This window comes from Alligator sinensis, unplaced genomic scaffold (genome assembly GCF_000455745.1).
Source record: "Alligator sinensis unplaced genomic scaffold, ASM45574v1 scaffold870_1, whole genome shotgun sequence".
NCBI classification, from domain to species: domain Eukaryota; kingdom Metazoa; phylum Chordata; order Crocodylia; family Alligatoridae; genus Alligator; species Alligator sinensis.
Window position 1 is genome coordinate 1,424,583 of NW_005842326.1, and position 26,084 is coordinate 1,450,666.

General features: G+C 44.5%; 2 protein-coding genes across 6 annotated transcripts in view; one reads left to right on the forward strand and one right to left on the reverse strand.

Moving 5' to 3' along the window:
* Positions 1–21,106, reverse strand: part of GEN1 (GEN1, Holliday junction 5' flap endonuclease) — a 40,525-nt gene extending 19,419 nt beyond the window's left edge. The window contains exons 1-5 of one of the 2 annotated variants that reach the window (XM_025210011.1): positions 21,020–21,051; positions 20,396–20,520; positions 7,868–8,063; positions 5,528–5,714; positions 948–1,124 (exon numbers count right to left, since the gene is read on the reverse strand). In XM_025210011.1, coding sequence (XP_025065796.1) covers positions 948–1,124; positions 5,528–5,714; positions 7,868–8,028 — 525 coding nt within the window. In that variant the 5' untranslated portion in view covers positions 8,029–8,063; positions 20,396–20,520; positions 21,020–21,051. Of the gene's footprint in view, positions 1–947; positions 1,125–5,527; positions 5,715–7,867; positions 8,064–20,395; positions 20,521–21,019 lie in introns of both variants that reach the window. The other variant, XM_006028578.2, reaches the window with a different exon arrangement.
* A 44-nt stretch (positions 21,107–21,150) lies between these two features.
* The window catches only part of LOC102374830 (structural maintenance of chromosomes protein 6-like), a 65,691-nt gene continuing 60,757 nt past the window's right edge, over positions 21,151–26,084 (forward strand). For 2 of the 4 annotated variants that reach the window (XR_003095221.1, XM_025210008.1), the window contains exons 1-3: positions 21,151–21,268; positions 21,844–21,966; positions 24,023–24,171. Coding sequence is in view for 3 of the 4 variants with exons in the window: in XM_025210008.1 (XP_025065793.1) it covers positions 21,942–21,966; positions 24,023–24,171 (174 nt within the window). In the remaining variant the exon portion in view is untranslated. Of the gene's footprint in view, positions 21,269–21,807; positions 21,967–24,022; positions 24,172–26,084 lie in introns of all 4 variants that reach the window. The other 2 variants (XM_025210009.1, XM_025210010.1) reach the window with 2 other exon arrangements.

Here is a 26,084-nt window from a genome sequence, read left to right on the forward strand (position 1 = left end):
GGCGGAAATCAGGGATAATATGTACCAAAGGTTTTCAACTTTTTGCCCAATAACCTATTTTTCAAGACACCTGAATAAACAAACAACTGCAAGAAACATCCATTTCAATACCTTGAGTAGCTAAGTTTGAAAAAAGGGCTCTTAAGTCATTTGTATGGAAAGAAAACTAATGGGTAAAAAAATGAACAGAGACACGTTGTCCTACATGAGTTCTTTTTTTAAAAGGTATGAAGTGCTCCTAGCTGTCCTCTGTTCCGTTAATTCTTTTAACCATTTACGTGTTTTCTTAGCTCAAAACTGAGACTTCTTATACCAAGATATAGTTGAAATGTCAAAATTTTCTCCATTTGCTTGATGCACTAAACAAACTAAAAGAACTCTCTGCGTATACTAAAGAAATAATGGATTCAAGAGTTGTATTTTACCTTTCCCACCAGTCATAAAAACCTATATTTCTAGTGTATGTAGATTTCAATTCAAGATCTTAAATTTATAGTTTGTATAGTTCATATATTTGATTCTCCGGGATAGTCAGATCATTGCTTATTATTTAGACACAGAAGATGTTGTCCCATCAGTATTGAATCTGAGGAGCAAGTCATCATCAACTGTAAATTTGTTTATATTAAAGTGTCATATGCAAATGAGTAAGCACTAGTATTTAAACAATAAGACTGATGTTCTTATATGCCTTTATTCTGTCTCAAACAACAAGAGAAGTGATACATTTTTTGCTATTCAGTTCAGCTATTTTCCTTGTACATCCAGCACTTGGACACTAATGAATCAAGTTAGGCAGGTTATTTTAAGCAAATCCCAATACTGGAGGACAAAAGAATGATACCTAAATTAATTGCTCAAGATCTTCATGGCATTTCCCATTTATTTAATCAGAGAATGAGTGTTTGAGGAAGCTTGAAGGAAAAAAAAAAATCTAAACATTTTACCTTAGCATTCATAGTAAAGTTGCGATAAATTGTTTGAGCTCCATACAAGAAAACATCACCATCATTAGTGATGCAGCCATCAACATATCCATTTGCATTCAGGTAAGCACACATGGCCTCTGCTTCACCAGCTGCTTGAACCCAAGGAACTCCTAAACACTCCAACATTTCAAGGCACTAAATCAAAACAAAAATGTCAAGATACAGACACTAATCTTTCAATTATCCCATTTGCTCTAAATGCTCATCCAATTGAGTATGGTTGTGTATACCTGCAATGGCCATTATTATATAATGCTATTAGCCTAAGAGAGATTTTAAGATGATTAACATGATGAACATAAATGTGATTTTTGCCTGGAAATCTTATATTTAAAATGAGAGCACAGCAAAATTAGAATCACCAGTACTGAATGGTAACTGGTCATTTCTGCTAGAAAACTGCATAAACCAAATGGACTTTCAGAATACCTTTAAAGTTGGGAGGCTGAGAAATTGGCATCCATTATTAAGACTAGGCCAGAACTGACACAGAAGTGGGCAGTGAAAGAGGCATAAGAGAGGCAGGATAGCTTCTTAAACTTCCATTGTGCATCATATTTTAATGAAGTAACTCATGGTTCCACATCCCCTCCCACTCAGTTGTGTAGGCTGCGTCCAGATGTGGGTGGATGTTTGGTTCCCCGAAGACAACTAGTGGCAACGCACCTTGTGCTGCTGCTAGTTTGTAGTATGAATTTTTGCATATTAGTTGATTTTTTCTTTTATGAACAACTAAAACTCCATATTGTGCTTGTTCCCTGCTTGACATGAGTAAATGAACTTTGTATGCCCTTTGTACTTGAGAGTCTGTGTGAGAGGGTGAATGGTGAAAGAATGGAAATTTTTGAATGAAAGCAAAAGAAGAAGATTTAACTGTTTGTCTAAGCAACAAGGTGCCGATGTATGAGTTACCAGACAGTAAACTAATTAATGGATGGCTGAAGAACTCATCTGTGATCAGGTGCAAAAGGAGATAGTGAGAAGAAGGAATACTGCGTATTCTGCCATTTGATCTACACAATGCCTCCAGGATGAGATACCAACTCTGAGATACTAACTTTACTGGAATGACCTCAAGTTGAGATAACCAGAAGATGCATAAGAAACAATCTCTAATTAAAAACTGAGCATGGAAAAACCCCAATGCAGAACAAAGACTTGAAATCCCTATAAAAGTGAGATGAAGACAAGCCATGATGGGGAATCCAAGTAAAGAAATTCTTCCGAGCCCCCAAGGTCTGGAACAGCCTGCCACCGGAGGTGGTTCAAGCGCCTTCATTGAACACCTTCAAGATGAAACTGGATGCTTATCTTGCTGGGATCCTATGACCCCAGCTGACTTCCTGCCCTTTGGGCGGGGGGCTGGACTCGATGATCTTCCGAGGTCCCTTCTAGCCCTGATGTCTATGAAATTTAAAAGTTTAAATTATGCTTAAATGATAATAGTATTGAATCAATAAACCTCTATGATTATATTAGCTTTATTTTTGTCTTTTATGAACTAAAGCTCAATTTTGTGCTTGTTCCCTGCTTGACATGAGTAAATGAACTTTGTATGCCCTGTGTACATGAGACGCTGTGTGAGAGGGTGAATGGTGCAAGAATGGGAATTTTTGCATGAAAGCAAAAGAAGAAAATTGAACTGTTTGTGTAAGCAACAAGGCACCAATGAATGAGTTACCAGACAGCAAACTAATTAATGGATGGCTGAAGAACTTGTCTGTGATCAGGTGCAAAAGGAAATAGTGAGAAGAAGGAATTCTGCATATCCTGCCATTTGAGCTACACAATGCCTCAAGGTTGAGATACCAACTTTACTGGAACGACCTCAGTAACCAGGTCTGGTTGAGATAACCAGAAGATGGATAAGAAACAACCTCTCATTAAAAACTGAGCATGGAAAAAACTCAATGCTGAACAAAAACTTGAAATCCCTATAAAAAGTGAGATGCAGCCAAAGACATGTTGGGGAATCGGCTCTCTGAAACCTCCTGGAGCACAGGCATGTCTTGTTCACCCTCAATGAGCCTGGGCTGGCCACCCAGTGCTAACATTGAGCAACATCTGCTGGTACCGATAACATCTTACTGGAGTGGTTTTGTCTGCATGTTGGTCTAGGTCTGTTTGTCTGTATACTTGTGTGCGTCTGTTTGTATGACTGGTGTGTCCAAGCTTATGCATCTGCTTCATGTAATCAATAAATACAGCATTTTGCCTTACCCCCCTTTATAAGGTCTCGCTCTTGATTTGATTAATTGGTAATTTAAAGTAATAAGTTATCCCCAGGAAACGTCTGTGCCACCTGCACTCTGGTACATGGCAAGTTACCCTGGGTGGGGTAGGGGAGGCTGGGGCCTCCAGCAGCCTTATCTGAGGGCCTCCTAGGACTGTAGCAGTGGCAATCTTGCTGCATAGAGCCAACCAGCAGTGAAGCATGGCTCTGGCTGGTCAGGTTCTAGCTTTGGGCGGTGCACACTGCCGCTGTGTGCGCTGCCCCACTTCTTTTTTCCAGGTGTCAAAAAAACCTGGAGCAGCGCGGAGAACAACTGAATGTGAAGTATGTGGCACCGCAGATGTCTCTGTGGTGCCACATACTGCACGGCCACGCTCATGTGGACATGGCCATAATATCTTTGGTAAATACACAGCATTGCTTAAGCAAGAAAAGGATTGAAGGAGTTAAAGTAATGATGTGAGAAAGTTGAATGCATGTGCTACAGTGCAGGTCTAGCCAGTAGGCAGCCCCCATACTGTAGCACCCTTGTGCCCCAGCCAGCCCTGGTCACCATCTACACATGTGTTTCAGCTGATGCAATTACTCTGCTGTAGGATAGTACTTGTCCTGGACAGTACTATTCTACAGCAGAGTTAATCAATTTACTGCACCCCAATACAGGCACACATGCAAATGGTAACACTTACTGCACAGCTAATTAGTCAGCTCCATAGTAAAGCCCATGTGAAGATGCACCAGAATAGACGAAAATGATTACAGATGAGAAAAAGGAATGAAAGTAAATATATCATTAGTCAAAGAATAATAATAATAAAATATCTTTGTATACACCCCTTGGTACGGAGTGACCAAAACAACTACCAATGTAATCTTATTCTTATCCACCTAGTTAAAATTGTGCGGGCCGGCTCCCGATCCCGTCCTTGCCAGAAGCGAGCTGGGCCCGTCTTTGTGCACGCGGGCTGTGGCCAGCAGCCCGGGCACGCGGAGCCGGAGAAAACCGCGGCGCGCTGTAGTACGCTCAAGCTAGAATCAGTCACGGAGGCGTAATGGTTGATTGAAAAGATTATTTACTTACACCCAAGGTGGTCGCGGTGTAGGCTGGTCAGCTTTCCAGGCACAGCTCCGCTTAAATCCTTGTTGGAGGACTCTGATAAACTCGGTTCCTTGACCCCGGAGTGGTTTAGGCTCCGCGGGTTCAACGATTCGTTCTCACGGAGCAGCTGTATCTCCGTGGGTTCTATTCGGTTCCCAGGTCCCCCCGAGTTGTTAAGACTCCGTGGGTTTGAAAATTGGGTCCATAGGATAGGGATACATCTGGGTTGCGATTGGCGACGGGGAGAGGCTAGAGGTTATGTGCCCCGGAGTTGTTAAGGCTCCGAGGGTTCGGTAAATAGGTCCCGCGGAGTTGTTGAGACTCCGTGGGTTCGGCAAATTAAACCTCTATTGCCCTCTTAAGGAAAAAGCTGGGTTCGAATGGATCAGCAGCGCTCAGAGATCTTCACGCTCTTTTCCCGAACTCCACATGCTCTCTCTCTCTCCGATTTGGGCGGAAACCACCCAAGCCTTTTGTACGGCTAGCAAGCCAAAAGCTAGCCGCCACGTATGCCTATATTAAGATTGGCCAATAATGTGGCAAGAATCTCAATACAAATGGCAGGAACTCCTTGCACCGAGCATTTCTTAGATGCAAAAGAAATGCACCATGCAAAGAAAGCTACAAAACTGGGGGGAAACACTCTCCTGCACACGGGTTCTCTATTATAGCAGAACACTCCACTGTGCAAAAGAAGCTGCAATTTAGCGGGAACACAATTTAGCGGTGCCGAAGCGCACACAAACAAAAAACCCACAACTTTGGGTTGTGACAAAAATGTATTGCCCCTCCCCCTCAAATGCTGTTAATATGACTATCTTAACTTCTCCCCAGCTGGGAAATAAACTAACACTCAGGTTACAAAGGTGACATAATTCGTGTTAAGGTACGTAAAAATAATCCTTGACTGCCATCATTGTACTCAGCACTGTGCAGTACACACAAAATACCATATTTCCTGGAATTTTACATGGACCAACACAAGCAGTTCATTAGACTTAACAGATAAAATGGCAAAGCCTAATACCCAGTCTCAGAGTGGTATAGATTTTCTCCCCTCAGTGTATTATAGAAATACCTCCACAAAGATTTTCAGTGTGTTCAATTTTGTTTAAATACTTTCCCATAATTTATCTAGTTGAGGTTTCTTTCCCTCCATGCCATTCTGCTAATACTATGAATATCAAAATACTCCTAATTACTCACTTCTTTTAAGAATGATTTAAAATAGGATCTCCCTGCTTTTGCTGCTCCAGATTTCTTAGGAGGTCCATAACGCAGTTCATTCCTCTTACTCATTGTGTCTGCTTTCAGTTTTGGGGCATCCCCCTCCATGACAAACACCAGTTTAATTCCCATTTTAGTTAAAGAAGACACTCGAAAAAATAGGTTCCTGTAATAATTGGAAAAACAAAACATTTTTACTAAAAAGTTTAGCTATAAATTAAGCCATAACAACTGAATTGTAAATTCCAAATGGAAACTTTTTGCTAGTCAGTGCTTCAAAATAAAACAAAACTTTAAACTATAAAACAAAATGCAAAAACGTATATATGAACTGGTTATACTTATAAGATACCATAACCTGCATCTCTTCCCACACAGTCTCATAACTGCCATTTGGAAAACATACACAGACACACATCCCTTCCCCTTCTTTTGTTGCAAAACAACCCAGAAAGACTACAAAGGTAAAAATGTTTTTGACATTATAGATTCCTACTTGAAAACTCTATTTGGTGAATTATGAGTAGGTACTTGTACAACAAAGGGTATGTAGCATCTTGAAAAGGGTTTAATGCAAGGAAGGGCAATTATTTTGGGCAGAGGGCCACTTACTGAGTTTTGGCAAGCCATCAAGGGCCATATGACAGGCAGCCTAGGGCACATAAATATTTCCTAAAAATTTTTTAGGGGCCCTGCGGGCCAGACAGAATGGCCTGGTGGGCTGCATCTGGTCCCGGGCTGCATTTTGCCAACCCCTAGTTTAATGGCATCACATGGCACCCTGGTTAAGAATCACTGCTGTAACAGTAATATTGATATTGTAATTTATTTAGCAGACTTTCAAAAGCAGATTTGAAAATTAATTCTACTGTTAGAATGGCTTGGAAAGATGACCAATTTAAACATATTTATTATTTATTGTTGATAAGAGATGACCAATGACATCTCAGGCTGCTGAAGCAAAAAGGTTGAATATGACCAGTGCCCATGAAGTTTCCCTAAAATGACTTAGTAATATACTTCAAACCGAACTTCATGAAAGCACTTTGGTAGTGGGAAAAGATCTATTCAGTCCTTGATCTTACTAATGAGAGCATATATGTCAGAATACTGCAAATATAAAAAAAAAAAAAAAAAAAATGATAGGAACACATATCTGCTAGAAAACAGACATTTCTATTAATTACTAGCTAATTGCTGGTCGAGAATGATGGATTTTGGGGCGTGATTACATGACCCCTACCCCCCATTTACCCTTCGGGGCTGGCCATGTAAAGACTCCCTCTGCCACCGCCACCTCCAGCACAGGGGCTCCCTACCACCGTCCACCTTGCAGTGGGGCTTCCTCCATGTCTCCTCTCTGCTTCCCTCTCTCCTCCCTACTGGCTGTTGTCGGGGCTGGGTGGCGGGGGGGTGCCCCCTCCTCCTCTCCCTTCCCTGCCACCTGGGTCCACGTAGCCCCCCCCCAAACTGCCTCCCCCTCCCTGCTGGCTGTTGTTGTGGCCCCCTCAGGCAAGGAGGCGTGGGGAAGCCTTGCTGCTCGGGCAGCTGAGGCACGTTCGCTGCCTCCACAAACTTCCCTGGCAGCAGCTCAAACTTGGGGCCGTGCAGCTAAACACTGCCCGCCCTCTCGGTGGCACGTGCACAGTTGGTCAAAAGCATTACAGACAGACAGACAGACTAAGCCCTTTTATACACAGAGAATTTTCAGTAGCCGTTAGGAAGTAATGATTTAGTTATTACCAAGCCAGTAACTAAAACAATTTAATGCAAGGGTATTTTTAATTAATTTCTGCTCAACTGAAAATGATGAGCCATTTTGGGTGTTGAATATGGGACATTTTAGGGACTGGTTAACAAAAAATGCTGAACACCCACAACTACAGCTGAAGTTAGCTGGAACCAGGAGTGTTCAAAAGCTCTAAAAATTATCTACAATTTAAATGGGTATTTAAGATCTGAGAACTGGTAAGTCTCCAATCATTCTTGAAAGCTCAAGTCTAGCTGTCTGCTACTGCATTTGTCTTCTTTTTAATCCTGTTTGCAGAAGTCAGTGCTTTGATAGTATTACCACTTTAATTAGTTCATTCTTTGAGAAGCATCAGACAAAATCAACTAAAAAAATACACATATTCATCAAGGCACTCCATAATGCCTCATACAGAATAATGTAAACATGGTCTATGTAACAGTTCTTGTGAGAGGACTTTGTCTTAACTTGGGGGGGTGGGGGGGAGAGTTCATGCTAACACATGAAATCATGCATCAGGAATGAAGTCATGCATAGAGGTTAAAACACTATATTCAAAGATACTGTACCTAAGATGAGGCTTTGTGACTACACCAATCATCTTTTTAACAGTCTGTGCCTCACATACCCACAGACTTAAATCAACAGCAATGGTTTTCCCCTTGAGACTGCTCAGGTTGATGGGCTGTTTCACTGGGTCAAGGATCTGCCACAGGTTAGTCACTCCCATTCTTTAATTCTTCGTTTGCAGTGTAAAGGTGTCAGCTGTAAAGATTGATCAAAGCAAAATGTTCACAGTTTGTGACATGAAAAGGGCTATTTTTGGAAAGGAAAAAGTCAATGATTTATTTCATTAAAATGTTACTTTTATAGCCAAGCACACAGACAATTAAGCCAACTAATATTTAGCAATTTCAGCTTATAAGTCCTCCATTTAATGGATGGGGTTCTTTGGAGGATGAACTTTTACTACAAACAGTTTATGGTACTTCCTGAAGAACTGTTTTCACTTTCATCTCGACGTACCAGGCTTTAACTGATTCTTTGTTGGTTTCCATTTCTACATCCCAATGCAATCTGTTGTTGTTTCCATAAGAGGTGGCATACATCTTTTTGCTTACTTCTTTACAATTAAATGTAAAAATGATTTTTTCAAACAAATACAACTATTTCATGATTTATGAATTTGAATTTATTTTAAGAGCTCAGGTGAAATACATCTTTGTTCAGAGAACTTATACAATGACAAACCAGCTGCTTTGTCACATTAAAAGAAAAGGTTGGCTGTGGCCACTGAATCTTGCACTAAATTTGAGCAAAAAAAATCAGGATCCATATATTATAATGTAAGAAAGCTCCAGACATCTGAATGCAGATGAGCAACTGTGCCATCTAATGGCCTCTTAAGGTTAAAGCACTGTCATCAGAGAGGTATTTCTCTATGGGTGTTTGTACACGTGCTCTGGGAATGGGGGGAGAGGTAGGCACTTTAATTAGAGCCACTTTAATTAAAGCGTCTGGAGCATCTTGTGTATCAGCATCCCTGCGCTTCAAAATGGCAGCAGGGGGCACTTTATTTAAAAGTGCAGGGATTTAGTGAAGCGCAGGGATGCTGATACATGAGACACAGAGGCTGGCTGGAGCATGGTAATTATCATGCTCCAGCAGACTCAGTTAATCAAGTCTGCTACGACACACTGTAATTACAGTGCCTTGGAGCAGCCCCCAGGCTCGTGTGTAGGCACCCTAAGATTCTTCAATACAACCGAAGAGTATATGTCTGAACCTCCGCATAGCTGGCATTTAGCTAACAGACAAATCACTCCCACTGCAAGAATTAAAAGCTCTTCTTACTGTAGATGTTGTACCTGATATTAACTCTCAGTGGTTATATTTATGAACTCATCCAAAGGCCAGCGTCTCTTGAATTTGCTCCGTGTCAACAGTACGACACAACTTAATGGTTCAGAGCAAGTGTAATGCCAATCTTTTCAACCTCAGGTGTTAAAAGCAAAGAGCACTGAGACCTTAGAAAAAAGGACTTAAACACTTATATGTGCCTGACCCCCAGAGCTGAAACCAAAATCCAGAATTACATACCTAGAAAACAGATACAGTGCATGGGAATAGTTTGATACCTTAGAAGGACGATCCAAAAAACCTGTATGCTGAGCAGGGATCTGCCTAGGACAATAGCAAATACCAAGCACAGGAATAGAGTTTCCAAATTCTGCTACTCTCCAGAGTTTTGGGACCTGAATCAGGGATGCAGGTGAGGCACAGCTGTTAATTTGGAATCCAGAGCCTGGACTCCTCTGTGGTGGGTGGGTGCATGCAAGTATTCTTTCCAACCGTTGCACAGGAGTCATTCTTGACTTTATTGAGGCTTCTGAAATAGCCCCACGTACCAGTCTCATCAGCAAATGGGAGAAATGTGGGTCTGACAGAGATACCATTAGCTGGATACATAATAGGCTGAATTACAGCAAGCAGAGTCAATATATATGGGTCAATATCAGACTAGCAGCTGGTCGCAAGTGGAGTTCCACAGCGGTCTCTTCTGGGCCCAATGCCATTTAATATTTTTATTATGAGTAGCGGTGCACTGATAAAGATTTTTTGGGCTAATACCGATGGCTGATTATTAACAAGCCATATCGAGGGAGTGGGGCTGGGGCAGGTGCTGGCGAGCCAGAGCAGAGCACGGGACACAGGCATGAGGAGCTCTTCAGGAGGGCAAGGGGGGGTGGGGAGGGGCAGCTCCCACCACTGTGCACACCCCCAGGGGAGGTACGGGGGGGGGGCATGTACCCCCCAGATCTGTGCAAGGGGTAACGATGGGTTGCCATTGTGAACTGGGGCCAGGGGTGGTACCGAGCTCTTCCCAGCGTGGGGGTTGGACTGGGGTTGTGCTCAGGGCAAGTGGCAGCAGTGCTGTGGGGGAGGTTTTGGGGGGGCTATGGCAAATTTTAGGGTGGCTGCAGCCCCCCCACCCCGTAGCCCCTCCTCCGAACACTGCTGTTGCCACACGCCCCAAGCGCAACCACAGTCTAATCCCCACGCTGGGAAGAGCCCAGCGCCACCCCTGGCCCCAGCCCAGAGCAGCAGCCCGCCCTTGTCCCATGTACAGATCCGAGGGGCACACACCCCCATGCCTCCTTTGGGGGTGTGTGCAGCGGTGGGAGTTCCCCCCTGAATGAGCCGCTTGCAGCTCTGTCCCACTCTCTGCCCCGCCACAGCTGTACAGCACCTGCACTTGCCCTAGCCCCACTCCCTCCCTCACCACGGAAGCCTCAATCTGCCCCCACCATGCCCCTTCCCTCCTTAACACTTACCAGCTAGATGCTGCTCTCCAAGCTGCAGGGCTGACTGCGTGCATGCTGCGGTTGCACGCATGCACGTGACATTTATCAGCAGCATTATTGGCCACATTAGCCAAAAAAAGCTGATTATGTCAAATTTTCCTTTTTACTGGTGCTGATATGCTATGAACCGATGCATCAGGGCAACTCTAATTATGGGGGAATAGAGAGAGTACTGATGAACTAGCAAAAGGTACAAAACTGTTCAATTACTTTAGGGGCCAGGATTAAAATTCAAAAGAACTTAGATAAAATGAAGAACTGAATTACAGACAACAAATGAAATTCAATGAAGACAGATGCTACTCATAGGTAAGAAAAATCAAATGGAGGTTTAGAATAAGCGGATAACACTTTTGGGACTGGCAGTGCTAAGAAGGGGAGGTTTATGGTGGACCACAAACTCAAGATGAGTTACCAATGCAATATGGTCTTAAAAAAGAACTACCTTGCATTAACAGAAGCATGGTATTCAAAACTTTACTTAGCATATGTTAAAACCCAACTGGACTAGTGTCTATTTTGGAGCACAATATTTAAATAAGGAGGTAGAGAAACTGGAGAAGATCCAGAGATGAAGAACAAAGTTGAAGAGGGGACTAGAAAGCAAGCCATATGAAGAGAGACTGAAGAAGATAGGTATGTTTAGTTTGGAGAAAAGGAGACAACACAGGGGGTGTCAAGTATAAGGCCTTTAGGTTGGATCTGGTTTACGGAGGTTGGTAATCTGGTTCATGGGGTTTTTCAAGGGCTGGACTCCTTACCTCTGAACCCATTCAACCCATAGGACTCATCTTCATAGCTGCTGAAACCTCTGGAGTGGCAATCCCCGCTATTTTAGAGCAGCTTTAGAACTCAGAGAATTAAAGCCACTTGTCTCTTCCCCACTTTCCTCACTAAATAAAATCAGAGATTTTACTCACCCCTTTGAAAAAAAATCAGGCAGACGGTAAGGCAGGATGGAACCATATAGACCAGTACTCACCAATCAGTAGATCACAATCAACTGGTCAATCGTGGTGCCTTTGACAGACTATTTCAGTCTCAGTCCATCATCTCATTTTTTTCCTAAACTAAAGTTAGGCATAAATAAAGCTGTGTCCATGATCGCATCAAACTAGACCCTTTCAAAGCAATCACATTGCTAGCTAGTCATGAGTTGACACCCTCAAGGGACCAGGGGGAAGAACTGCACACACCCAGAGCCCAGCAGCAGCCTGCTGCACACAGCCAGGAACATAGCACTGTGTGCAGAGCAGCACCTAGAGGATAAGTGTGTTGGAGGGGAAGACAGGGTCAGATCAAGGCCCCTATGGTGAGGGCATAGGCAGGGGTGAATGGGCCCTGGGGTGGGTGACAGGATGGTCAGAGCCCAGGAGGCTCATCCAGGGGCAAGGAGGGGGGCTTCCCACCATTGTGTGCACCCCAAGGGAGGCACGTGGGACACGTGCCTCCCAGATCCATGTGTGAGGTAAAGGCAGGCTGCCGCTGCATGCTGCACCATGCTGCCGCTGGCCTGGGAGCCTCACGCAACTCCATGTGCCTGATGCACGCTGGCAGCAGGCACATGGCATCCTGTGTGGCTCTGGAGGGAGCTGTAGTGCAGTGCAGAAGCAGCCTGCTGCTCCCCGGGGGTTTTCTTCCCTCAGGCCAGCTCGCCCCATCTCTGCAACATAGGTGGCCTGGGCCTTTCCAGGGATGTGGGGGCAGGGGGGACGACTCCCCCCGCTAGGTGCACCCTGGGGCAGGCATGGGGAACATGTGCCCTCAGATCTGTGCTTGGGGCAGAGGCCGACTGCATGCTGGGCTATGCACCATGTGGTGCTGCCTCCAGTCCTGCACGGAGACTCCATGTGCCTCCCACCGCCAGGCAGGCAGAGGCACTCGGCCAGTGCACAGAAGGCAAATTTTCTTTGAGGTAGATCCTGGGTTGCATTTTAATTAAAAAAGTGATCTTGAGCTTAAAGAGGTTGGAGACCACTGATATAGACTATTTTGTTTAGATTTAAAAGGTGCCACCTTGCTTTGCCTTCTGCTCAGTTTCAATTAAGCACTGGGGCTGTGCAAAACTTTGGGATGGACAGAAGATGGAACTTTCAAGTCAAAAAGGGAAAACGTGATGAGGTTTGGAGGTTGCTGAGCAGCGTTTTTTCCATTTTAACCAAAATGTTTTTAAATCGATAAGTCATTTATTTGATCTGCCCTCCTAATCTGCATTACAGCATTCAAACAAGTTGCCTGGTCTTCAGAAGTGCAGAGTACACACCATTTCCTTAAAGTCAAGGCTTCTCATTTAACTGCAGCTGCAGTTCACAAGTACCTTTGAAAAAAAATCAGCCAGAAGGCAAGGCCAGGTGGAACTTGTTTAGAGTTAAAAGGTGCCACCTTGCCTCTCCCTTCTGTTCAGTCTCACACTAAGACAGCTAGCTACCCCTCTCTACTTTTGAAAAATCAGGTGATTTCATTTGGCTCTCATCTTTAAATGTGCAAGTATTGCAATATGCACCTAAAATTGCAAGTATTGTCCAGTCTGGCTACTGAAAGATTTTTGCCTTCGTTTAGTTTGTTGCTGGATATTGATGCTTTTGCTGTTGATTGAAGCATTCTACTAGCAGCTTTTGAAGCCCCAAAACTTATATTTTCCTGATGTGCTTCAGAATAGAAACAATATAATTTTTTTAACAGATAAATTTGACAAGGAAAAGACTACAATGCAACTAAATTAAAATAATGCATTTGGCAAGCTGAGCCTTTTGAGAAAAGAAACTTAAGGACCATAAGAGATAATCATCTTAGCAAATCAGATGTCCTTTTAAATGCTTATGAACTCCAGAAGCTAATTAACTGATTGGTATGGAATTGATCACTCACTTCCCAGATGTCCAAGGGGTACAAACATGGCTAATGCATCTCAGAAGTATGGCAATATATAGGAGTTTCAAGCTCCTGAAATGTTTATGCTAGAAAAAGCACGGCAGGAAATTATGAGTCTAGCTGAGTACATAACTGGAAAGACCCTTTATGTTAGGGTATAAACCTTTCTTTATATAACCAGCAATCCCAAATAAGGATCAGAAAGAAGGAAAAAGTTGATGTTAGGATACAGCTTGTGCTTCAGGAAAATCGAATGCTGTGAACAGCACTGGCATGAAAACGTCAATAAGGAGCAAAGAGATTCTACCACGTTTATGAAAAGAGCAGTCAATCTCTAAGTGAGTGACACCCACGGTTTTAGCCTCAATGGGATACAGCAATTTAGATCAGAGATATTTTCTTACTGCACAGAAGTATTCTTTTTCTGCTACCTATTACAATTTCTAATCTATGTCCTTACAAGGCAAAATAAAAGCCTTGAAGGTTTTACAAAGGAGGAATATTAAAACTGTGCACCAGTTAATTAGAATTTTCAACATTTTGGGTGTTGAATGACAACACTTCACAGAAGTTCAATACCCTTTTGATGTTACCATTTGGTGCCTGTAAAGCAGTTCACATTCCCCATATAGCTTCCTATAAAGTTTGTGTTAATTGGTTTATTAATATCACGATGGAATGGTACATGACACTTAACAGTGCATGGAGGACATATGCATAAAAAATACTCAACACTGTAAAAATATGTAAAAGGAGCTGCATTGGCAAAAAAAAAAAAAAAAAAAAAAAAAAAAAAAAAAAAAAAAAAAAAAAAAAAAAAAAAAAAAAAAAAAAAAAAAAAAAAAAAAAAAAAAAAAAAAAAAAAAAAAAAAAAAAAAAAAAAAAAAAAAAAAAAAAAAAAAAAAAAAAAAAAAAAAAAAAAAAAAAAAAAAAAAAAAAAAAAAAAAAAAAAAAAAAAAAAAAAAAAAAAAAAAAAAAAAAAAAAAAAAAAAAAAAAAAAAAAAAAAAAAAAAAAAAAAAAAAAAAAAAAAAAAAAAAAAAAAAAAAAAAAAAAAAAAAAAAAAAAAAAAAAAAAAAAAAAAAAAAAAAAAAAAAAAAAAAAAAAAAAAAAAAAAAAAAAAAAAAAAAAAAAAAAAAAAAAAAAAAAAAAAAAAAAAAAAAAAAAAAAAAAAAAAAAAAAAAAAAAAAAAAAAAAAAAAAAAAAAAAAAAAAAAAAAAAAAAAAAAAAAAAAAAAAAAAAAAAAAAAAAAAAAAAAAAAAAAAAAAAAAAAAAAAAAAAAAAAAAAAAAAAAACCACCACCAACAAAAAAATCAGATGAGAGAAATAAGGGTTTCTGGATAATATCTTTTATTTGATCAGCAGAATAGTTGGGAGAAAACGTTAGACAAGCTTTCAGGCACAGAGTACTCTTCCTCAGGTCTGGGAAAGGAGTAGATAAAACAATAACTTTTGTTTAAATCCAATATGCCATTTAAAGTGGAAGAGGGCTGTAAACATGTAGTAAAGAGATCAAGTAAACTGTAATGAACCATAAAACCATTGCCTATGTTTAAGTTCAGGGTTATTTGTGCCCAGTAGTGTTGTGAATTTTTATGGTCAGACCTATCTTCTGGAGGTATTTTACAGGTTTCCTCTGAGTATAAGGACTGAGCAGTGATAAACAGAGGAGATGTTGTATGAATTATGATTGGGTGCTTATCATTTTTCTGAGACAGTTCATTCTGGATTTAATATTTAACAACATACTGGATTTAAGCAAGTGGCCTAAATGTTTTATCTGCTGTTTAGCTCAGCTATAACTAAGCAACTTTTTCAAAACTGAGGAATAGCACTGCAGGCCAGAAAGCTTCTCTCTCATTTTTTTCATCTACACAGTTGGTCAAATAAAGGATATTACCAAAGAACCCCTTTGTTTCTCACATATTTCCTGGACCAGAGGTGCTCAACCTCTGGCCTGTGGGACAAAAGTGGCCTGCAGAGCCATGAGATCTGGCCTGCGGGACTCTATGTGGGTCAGAAAATTTGGTGGCAGGGGAGCAGTGGCAGGTAATACTGCTATCCACCCCCTTACCACGAAATTCCCACATCCTATGGGGCCAAATTGCATCCCTTTTCCTCACCCATTAACAGCTGGGTCAGGGTGGGCCACTCCTTAAGCCACTGCTCTCTCTCCTCCCTCTCCCGTGGCCCAAGCAGGAAAAAGGTTCAGCACCACTGCCCTAGACCTGTGGTTTTCAACCGTTTTTGTACCAGGACCCATCTGTAAACATCGATGGCCAGTCCCAACCCATTAAATAGAAAACAGCCTCCTGGCCCTGCTGGCGCCTCTCACTCCCAACCCAGTGCCCTCTGGCTCCAGTCCCTCAGTGTGTGTGGAGCAGGAGGTGGGTATGTGGGGTAGGGAAGACCCTTGAGAGGGCACATGCCTCCCAGATTTGTGTGCTCACAGTGGGCATGGGGCTGCAGCCTGGAAGGACTGGCACAGGCAGGAGCTACCTCCACGGCCTAATAGGTGGGACCCAGCGTGGGAGGGCAGAGCAGGGTTGTGAGACTTGTTGTTGCTGCTGCCACTGCAAGCAGTAGGACCCCTGTGCCAGCTGCACGCAGAATAACCCATGGGGTGAGAGGCCATGCAGCCCTCACCTCCCCCCGCTGCCAGCTGCTCATGCACTGGCTCTATCCTGCCACCATAGTCTGACTGCTGCCACTGTTTCGCTCAGGCCGCCCACATTGCCTGCCATCCCGACTCTCCTCTGAGGTAGAGGCATGACCTGCGGGGAATGGCAATGGCAGCCGGGCTATGGTGGCGGGGTACACATATGACCAGTTGGCAGTGGAAGAAGGAGGTGAGGGTAGCGCACCCCCTCCTCCCCCCATCCATTACTCTTCATGCTGCTGGTGGCACAGCTGGTGCAGGGGGCCCAGGGACAGCAGCAATGAGTCTTGCTTTCCTGGTTTGCTGGGTCCTGCCCGCTCAGCTGTGGAGGTGACTCCTATCCAGTCCAGTCTGGCCAGGCTCCAGCCCCATGCCTGCTGTGGGCACACAAGTCTGGGGGGAGCATGTTCCCCCCCATACCTGCCCAACGTGTCACCTGTGCCCAACCCCTGCCCCCCCAATGCATTGTCTATGCCCCCACCCCATAGACTTGCCTGCAAGGAGCTGCTCTGCAGTGCCTAGCGGTCATGTGCATGTGTGCCCCCACAAATGCATGTAACAGCACCCCCTCTTCCCACCCCCACCAACCCTAAGCAGCCCCTTGCAGGCTGGAACTCTGCCAGCCTGCAAGGGGAAACCCACCATTTCCCACTTTTTTTCCTTTAAAGGAGAATCCATTTTTAAAGTTTGTTTGTGACCCTTTCATGTATTCTTGCATCCCACTTTTGGGCTGTGACCCATGGGTTGAGAAACACTGCCCTAGACTATCATAGCTACAACAACACTTCAATCCTACTAAGAATGCAAAAGACAATTAAAAACATGAGAAAAAAACACAAGTGTTTTCCCTTAATGTCACTGCAAAATATTCATGTGTGATTTGGGAAGAAACTTTTTCGCGCCCCCTTCAAATTATACTGGTGCTTGAGTAGAGATTCATATAACCTACCAATCTCTTAAAATGATGTAAACCTTGATCCTGCTCCTTGCAATGAGATGCACCTAACGATTTTGGAGCACAAAGGCCTTATTCATCCCAGATCTTCCACCCAACCTTCCTTATCCCAGAGAAGATTTAAAAACTTCACAGCAGCTACCTAGACCTTATTTGCACACACACCTCCAGTCCCTTAAGAGATCTGGTGCTCTAACAACAAACAAAGAACGCACACATACAGGCTCCCAACATCACACCTTAGGGTCTCAACCCGTCTTCCGCTGAAGTTAGCTATATTTTAAAGCAGTGGTGTTCAACCTTTTGGCTCTGGGGCCAGATGAGGGACACAGGGCTGTTCTGTGGGGTGAATCAAATCATGCATCCCAGGACCAAGCCCTAGAGCCCCACACTGCCCCTCCCAGGTCCTGCCTGCCAGGATTGGGCCCCAGGCCACTCTGCAAGCCCAGTCTAGCATACAGGGCCATAGCCTGTGGGGAGATCCATGGGCTGAAAGATACAGTGCAGGGGGGCCAGATCTGGCCTGTGAGCTGGGGGTTGAGCACCTCGTTTTATAGTAGAGACAGAAGAGTCTGGTGTGGTGCTCTCAAAATAGAGATTTTACACTCTTACTCTACAGAATCTTCCTTTCATTGGTTTCCACGCATTAAGTACAAACAGCTTCTGAAAGGAAAGGGGCAGTGAGATTTAAAGCCAGGAGGTAAGGACATGCATCAGAGCAGGACACAACCAGCTGGCTCCAGGCAAGTTTATCTACAAAGCCTTGAGATGCAACTAGTCTGAAGTTAAGTAGAAGGCAGGGTAGATTTGCACCTCATCCTTCTTATGCTGTGCTTTCTGTGTGTCCTTTCACAGCATCTGATAAAATGAGCTTCAGCTCATGAAAGCTTGAGCTGTGTGTAAGTGTACACACACACACACACACGTAGATCCAGCAGGGCTGCACTGGTGCACTTGCATCCCTCCTGCTCCATGCAAAGTTTAAAACCAAATGCCAGGCAGACAGCAGCATTTCTAGTCAGGCAGTGCTGAGGGAGTCACCAGACTTCATGGCTCCTTATAATCAGGGATCCTGGTATTCTCCGATAAAAAAAATGGCAAATTCTCTTATTAACACCCCCCCCGGCCCCAATTCTGATAAAAAAAATCCCAAATCTGTGATTAAAATGAAACTCCTCTCTCTATGTATAGGTATCAATCGAACACAATGTTTTACTGATATATTTACAATTTAGAAGCAATTTGGAAGCCTACCAATGCCTCAATCACTATAATAAAATAAATTTTAAGTACCTATACATTTTTGTATTTGAATTTGGGTTTTCTTTCATGGAAAAATCAGAGCTCCCCTTGCCTGCTTCTCTCACCAGGACACAGGTCCAGGCTCTTCACTCCACCCCCACAGCCCCCTGGACCTGCCAGTGCCCCTCACTCCCCCACCTCCCCCCTCCGGCTCTGCTGGTGCCCCTCACTCCCCGCCACAGCTTCCTGGCCCTGCTGGTGCCCCTCACTCCTCCGTGTTGCTCCCCTGGCATAACCCCACGTTGCTGCCTCCACTGCCACTGGGCGGGCATGGGGCACTTCACCAGGGCAACATGGGGCTCACAGTGGCAAGGAGCTTCCCTGCCCAATACTGCTCTGCCCTGCCATGCTGGGTCCTACCTGCTGGGCTGTGGAGGCCCCAGGGGTGGGCAAGCAGAGCGAGGAGCTTGAGCCTGCAGCAGGCAGCCCACCCCTGCCCCGTGCACAGATCTGAGGGGCACAAGACTCCATGGCCCCCTAGAAGCATGTGTAGCAGCAGGGAGCCAGCCCCACCCTCACCCCCCGGATGAGCTACCCCCAGCCCCATTGTGTTCCCATTCCAGCCCCAGGTCTCAAGCACCACCCAGCTGGGCAGCTGACTCAGCCCCATCCTTGCCCAACTCCCTCCCTTCCTCCCTATATGGGCCTCAACCCCCCCCTGACTTATCTGCAAGAGCTGCTCTTCAGGCTGCCTGGCACAACATGCATATATGGTGCCCGCTGCCTAATCACCCTCCTCCCGCTCCCCCCAGCCTCCTGCAGACTGGAACCCTACCAACCTGCAAAGAGCTCTTTGCAAAAGTGCAAAATCTGCAGGTTTCTTTGTTAAAATGAGAAATCTGCATTTTTCTCAGGTAAAGGGGGAATCCATGTTGTTCTGTTTTCCCCATGGGAAATGGAAAACCCAGATCCCTGCTTATAATCTACCTGATCCCTTCTAAACCCTTCGTTCCATTTGTCAATGACCCTCTCTTCTTTTTCATGGTCTCAATGTCCCACCAATCGAGCTGTCCGTTGTTCTGTAATTCTGGAGTCGGTTAACTGCTCCTGTTAATGAAGCTCCTATTCCACAGCCCTGCGGATTGTTTTGAACTAATTCCAATAAAGTTAAGATAGCTTTGTCTCTTCAGTACAGTGCTACGATCCTAGCACAGGGGTGTCCAACCTTTTCGCTTTGCAAGCTACACAGCCAGTACCGTATCTCTCTGTAGGCTGGATCGGGCCATGGGGGGTTGGGGGGGGGTACAGCCTGGCCCTGATCTGTTTGCTGTGGCCAGAGGTGGAGAGCAGCCCCGATTTACATGTGAACGGGGGAGCAGACTGGCCCCGATCCAGATGTGCAAGCAGAGGACAAGGCAGAGTAGCCTGATCTAGATAGAGGAAGCATGGGCGGGAGGGGGACACAAATGTAGCCCTGATCCAGACGCATGGGGGTGGGGGGGAGATGGGAGCATTTCGGCTCTGATCTGGCCATGTGGGGGGTAGGTCCGGGCCCTGATCCTGCCGTGCAGGCAATGGCCTGTTCAGTGAGGCTGGATCCGGCCACCTGGAGCTTCCATCACTTCCTAGTGCCAAGTTCCCTGACCTGTGAGGGACCCCCACAAGTTGGATGTCCTGGCTCTACCGACCGGCCAGACTAGGGCAGAGGTTGAGTACCCCTGGCCAAGCCCACTCGGAAAGCTTCAAGTTCCTTTTTTTAACTGGGGAAAAACAGGTGCCGCTTCCTATGGGCTGCCCCAGCTCTGCCTGCCACACCCCCTTGACCAAATCCTAGATCTTCCCGCGTACACGCATGTGCACACGTACCAGTGCTGCCAGCTCTTAAGTATGAAATGATCATATTGGAAGCTCAAAATCATTGTATTTGCTGACCTTCATCTGAAAAAACACGCAAATACTGGCAGTCCTCCACTTAAGAAGTTTTGAGTTGCAACAAACGGCACTTACAATGTTTATAAATTGACACCCCGTTTCGACTTTACGAAGCTTGATCCGACACGACACCAGCGAACAAGTTCACTGCCTCGCTCATCTCCCTGGAGAACGTCTGTCCAAACCTCCTTGGACACTTCCTTTAAGAAAGCAGATGAGACTCCAGGAAAACCCGCAGCCAAAACTCCTGAGAAGACTTCAGCCAATAGCCCTTCAAAATGTCCAGCAAAATCACCTCCAAAAAAATCCTTCCGAACCAATATGATTGCTACTTCCAATAGAAATACATCAATGTAGCTATGTTACTCATCTATAATTGACCGAGTACAAAATTCTGGGTTATTTTAGGTGAAAAGAGGGTATCCACCCTTGGTTCAGGGCATGAACGGAGGATGGGGGGGGAGGGGGCATGGAGACCGCCAGGGAGCCACTGAGAACTGGGTGGGCCAGGCCAAGCCAAGCCCTGCTTCTTCACGTGGAGGCAGCCGCGCTAGGTAGGACAGGCGGCTCGGGCTGGGCTTTGCACAGGCTGCCGCACAAACCATTCTGCATCGTGAGCCCATGTGGCTGACTGCACGGATGAAGGTCTGACCCGAGCGCCCCGAGACCGGAACCGCCACCCTCGCCCCGCGCGCTCACCTCAGCGCGATCCGGCAGCGACACAAACCCACACGCTGCAGGGAGCCTAGCTCCGCGTTCAAATATGGCGCCTCGCTGTACCCGTCGCAGCCGGGTGGCGCGCGGCACCGCGCATGCGCAGAGGAGAAGGCGTCGCGCACCACCCTCTTCCTCCCCCTGCCCCCGGGATCGACTTCCGGGTTCTGTTGCTTGGGCGGGATCGTTCGAACCGCAACGGGCGGCGGCGGCGCGCGCGTTCTCGGCCAGGAGGTAAGTGCGGCTCAGGGCGGCTGCTGCGGGGCCGTGCGGGGAAGGGTGCGGGACAGCCGGGCCGTGCCCTAGCCGCGCCGCGAGACCGGAGTGTCCTGCCAGGCAGGAGCTGGCGCTGAGGCACTCACCAGACCTACAATGGAGAGCGCAAATTGCGCCGTAAATACCGCCGTGGCGCTGCTGCGCTGCGCTGTCCCCCGCAACTGGGCCCGAGTCTTGGTTTTTTGCGGGTGGGCGTTGTACTTAAAGTCGTCTAGGCTTGGGGGAAGTGAAAAACTCAGCTCTTTTTTTTCAAATCGATATTTATCTTTAAATAAGATAGATATTATATATTTAGCTATTTCTGTTGCTTAATTTGAGAGATGATTGAATGTTTATATTTAAGTCAGTGGCTTTCAAACTTTTTGGGGGTTTTTTTCCCCACTTGAAAATTGCTGAGGGTCTTGGCAGACCGCTCACTACACTTTTTTTGCTGTTGTTTGACAAATCAAAGTGCATCGCTCGTGTTTTAATATTGGGGTGGGTCTTACCTTACACAGACAGACAGTCTCGGTTGTTTCGCCACATTTCTGCAGGCTGCGGGAATGGAGCTCGCGGCACGGAGGTGGTTCGCGGACCATGGCTTGGGAACTTATGGTGTAGATTAGAGACTTTAAGAGCAACGCCAAAAATCATGAGAGCTGGCAACGCCGCAACTGGTACGTGCCTGCTGGCCGCGGGCGCACGGCCCTGATCCGTGCAGTTCGTTACAATAAATATCGTTATGGACCCAGGCCTTTGTTTTTCTGGGATGTAGCATTGTGGGATGGAGAGTTAGAGAGGCTGATTCAGGGAGGCAGCAGCTTCAGTAGGTGGCAGCCCTGAAGAAATGTCTCCCAATGTTTGTGGTTTGAATGAAGGGCATTTGTGCTCAAAAAGTTGCTAAAAGTCTTTTTTCCAACTATTTAACTGGTATAATAAAAGATATTGCATCTGCCCAAACTGCCTTGCTAGCCCTGAAGGGTGCTTTGTGCCCATATGCTTTCTGTCTGCCATCTATGTAGCTGGTCCAATAACTTAAATAAAATAAATAAATAAAAATCACAAAAAACCCATTGCCTCTAATGGGTCTAGATCTTTTATTCCCGCGTTGTTTCCAACTAAACAGCACTTAGCTTGAAACAGTAATTCTTCTTCTTGGTCTATCCAAGCATGGCCTTTCATTTTGTACCTGTGAATTTTATCTAATTTCTGTTACTCTGATCCTCATGTTCAATGTAGTATGAACATGAGAGGCCAAATCTGATAGCCATAAAAGTCTTTAATGGGCACAGGGCACTGACAGACGCAAGGCAGGGGAAACACTCTAATTGGAAGCAGCAGCATGTTACACTTTGACCTGCAGTACCTCTATAGATTGGGCACTTCAGTGAGGCTTTTTGGTACTTTTAGCTGCTTGAATCAGCATTATTTATTAGATGAGAGCATAACCCCCCCCCAAAAAAAAAAAAAAAAAGTCACCAAAGCACCCAGTCTCTACAAACATTGGGAAAGCCAGGTGCACCTAACACACTGCCTCTTCAGGGCATGTGCTGGGCTTGGCCCAGGAGTGCACCAAGTTTAGAGTGAAGTGCTGATTTTTTTTTTTTTTTTTTTCTTTCCATGTCTCAAGAGCCAGAATGATTCAAAGGACTGTGCTTTAGTTAAGACGTTAATTTTACAGATGTGTTACAAGAAATTAAGAAGGATAAGCTTCGTGTTCTGTGTGTAAAGAAAAGATCAACAAAGTATTTGTAATCATTTTATTTTATTGTGCTTTGTGTTGCAATAACAGGATTAAGTAATAAAACATGAGGCTTTTCACTCTACAAAAACTTCCTAAGCGAAGAGCTAGTTATATATACGTTCTAGTGTCAGATATGCTTGGTAATTACAAGTCTGACCTTAAAACACTCATTGAGATTCCTGTAGCTTAAGTGAGAGCAAATTAAGTTCAATAGTTACTTGAAAGAATCATAGAAAAGCAGGGCTAGAAGGGACCTTTGGAGGTCATCTAGTCCAACTCCTTGCCCAAGAGAGGAACATCCCTTACAAGTGCTCATCTAACCTATTCCTCAAACTACACAGTCAAATTTATTGCACAGTTACAAGGCATCTTGCCCGAAAACATGAAAAAGCACCCTTACCTGCCACAGGTAAAGTAGGGGAGCAAGAGCGGTCAGTATCCTGCCACTAAAATGTTTTGAAAAATGCACTTGAGAGATCCATGGAAGAGGGCCATGCCCCTGCTACAGAGGAAGGCAACCCCTCAGTCATCCATACCAGTCTGACCCTGGTCAAACTTCCTTATCCCAAGTGGGGCAATCAGCCTTACCCTGCAGGGAGAAGCAAGAACCAAGAACACTCCAATGAGGAACTTCTGGGTTTTAGTTCCAGCAGGATTTATCTGAAATACTTTTGAGTGAAATTTTCTTTCTAGTTATCTAAGTTTATGGGCTTTTAAAAAAAAAAAAAAAAAAAAAAAAAAAAAAAAATCTGTACCCATGCTGTATCAATTTCGAGCATGTCAGCTTTTTGGTCATTCTGTAATTATCTAACATTATTTAAGATGCCTGAGAGAGAACTTTTCCCCATTTACTATCACAAGAGGTTTTTTCACAGCTTGTCATCATTCATATTTTTTAACTGATAGTCACAAGTGTATTATTATTGTCCGATATTTTAAATCAGCTGATTAAAAAAAAAAAAACTTGAGTTTTTATTACTATTTTCCAGTACGTATGGCTAAGAGAAGAGAGGAGAGCATTTCAAAAACTAGACGCCACAAAAGGGCAAGACAAGAAAACACAGATGAGTCTGGTCATGAGCCTGATGAAGTAACACGTTCACATTTGCGGTCTGGCAGCAGTTCCTGTTCAGAGTTGGTGAGCTGTAAACGTCAGTGTTTCCTTAAAAAGAAAGAAAGAAGAAAGAAAGGAGGCTTTTAACAAAAAGAAAAAAAAAAATTTTTTTTATTTAGCTAGGCATTTCTGGTGAAAAATAAGACAAGTGTATATGGAGGCTGCTGAAACAGCAATATGGAAATGAAGGTCTTCTACAGGAGCAATTATTTATAGCTACCTTTTTGAAGAATATTCTCCTGGAACAGTTTTTCAGGGAGCTTTTAGTCATAATAATGATAAATTTTAATCATTCTCTATGTTCTAAATGGCCTGCTTTAAAGTCAATTTTGAATTTAATACATTTTTAAATATTGTAAACACAAACATGGATACCATTCTTTGTTTAAAGCTTGGCAAAGATTTCATGCATTCAAAACCATGTGCCAGCTACATAAATTGGTCCAATAAAAGATATCACCCTAAAAATAGTTGCTTCTTGCATAATTTTTGGACCATCCTGGCTACAATATCACTGGTATGCTACCATACATTTTATGGTCAGCCACTCATCGGTTGCTACTAAAGAAGCCAAGTACAGTCAGCGCAATTAAGGAAGTAAATACTTGGGTAATAATCCAAAACTAAATCAGGTAACTTATGTTGTGGCTTAGTGGTGCAAAGAATGGGGCATGATATTGGAAAGAAAAATGACCAACTGGAAAGGCATGCTTCTAACTATTCAAGTGGCAGCATTAAAATAGTTGCATACATTATTGATGCAAGTAGAAATTCTGAATATAATGAAGAAGGTTCTCATTCTTATCGTTTACTACATTTGGGTTGTGTATTACATCGTTACAACAGGGAGCCAAAGGCCCATGCTAATTAAAAAAAAAGAAAAAAAAGACAAGCAGCTAGCCTGGTTGTGTAGCTAGGCAGGCAGATGAGATGGGGCTGGGTGCACAACAATAAGCAAGATGAATAGGGCAGAGTCCCAGGCAGCCAGAGGAGCCCCACTGCTTGCAGCCTTTATAAGCTGCAGGAGCAAGAGGCAGGCTGCCCATTGGATGCAAAGAGAAACCCCTGTGCCTGACTAGGGAGTCATCTGATCCAAGGGGGCCAGTCAGTCAAGCCTAGTGCATTGCAGAGAACAGCTTCCAGGAGAGGGGCTGCAGGGGTTACCCTGGCAGGGACCTAGATACCCTGAGAGTAGAGAAGTAAGAGCTTAAGGGTAGGAGGGCTGGCCAAATATTTTTCCCCTCAGTAGGGGAGGCTTTATTTCGAAGCATTGCTTGCCTTTTTGTTCTAGTTAGAACTAGAGGATCAGGTGTGACTGGCGGGGATGGAAAGGAGGCCACAGGGGTGCATGAAGGGCATGTAAGGTTTTTTGCTCCATTGAGGGCAGGGATGCAATTTGGTGACAGGTTGAGAGGGCCAGAGCCTGAGCCCAGCAGGGGCAACAGAGGTAGTGTGAAGCCAAGGGGCCCTGTGACAGGTGGGGGCGGGGGGGAGGGTCTTCTCTGGGGACCTTTCAAAAATGTCAACCCATCCACCTGTGTAGGGCAGTCCACCCACATGACTCATATGCCATGCCTTTGTGATAATTAATATGTTAATAAGGTGGGAAGCTGCCTACTTTAATGCCCAATGCCAAGGGCATAATACACAGCTCCAGCTTCTCCTACACCATGCCTCACAGATGGCATCCAGATTATTCCCAACTCCCCCGGCCCCATTGCTAGGCCATATTCAGACTCAACTTGGCTTCAGGCATCTGGAGACTTACCTGGGCCATGTGCCTCCTTCACTGGGGCCTCAACTCATGCACTGTCAATAGGGCCTCTCACTATTTCCTTGCTGGGGTAAGTACTCTGCCCCCTTCCTGGGGGCTTGCTCTATCAAACTACTGAGGCTGGCCTGTGCACAGTCCTTTAGGCCCCTCTCGCAGACCCTGC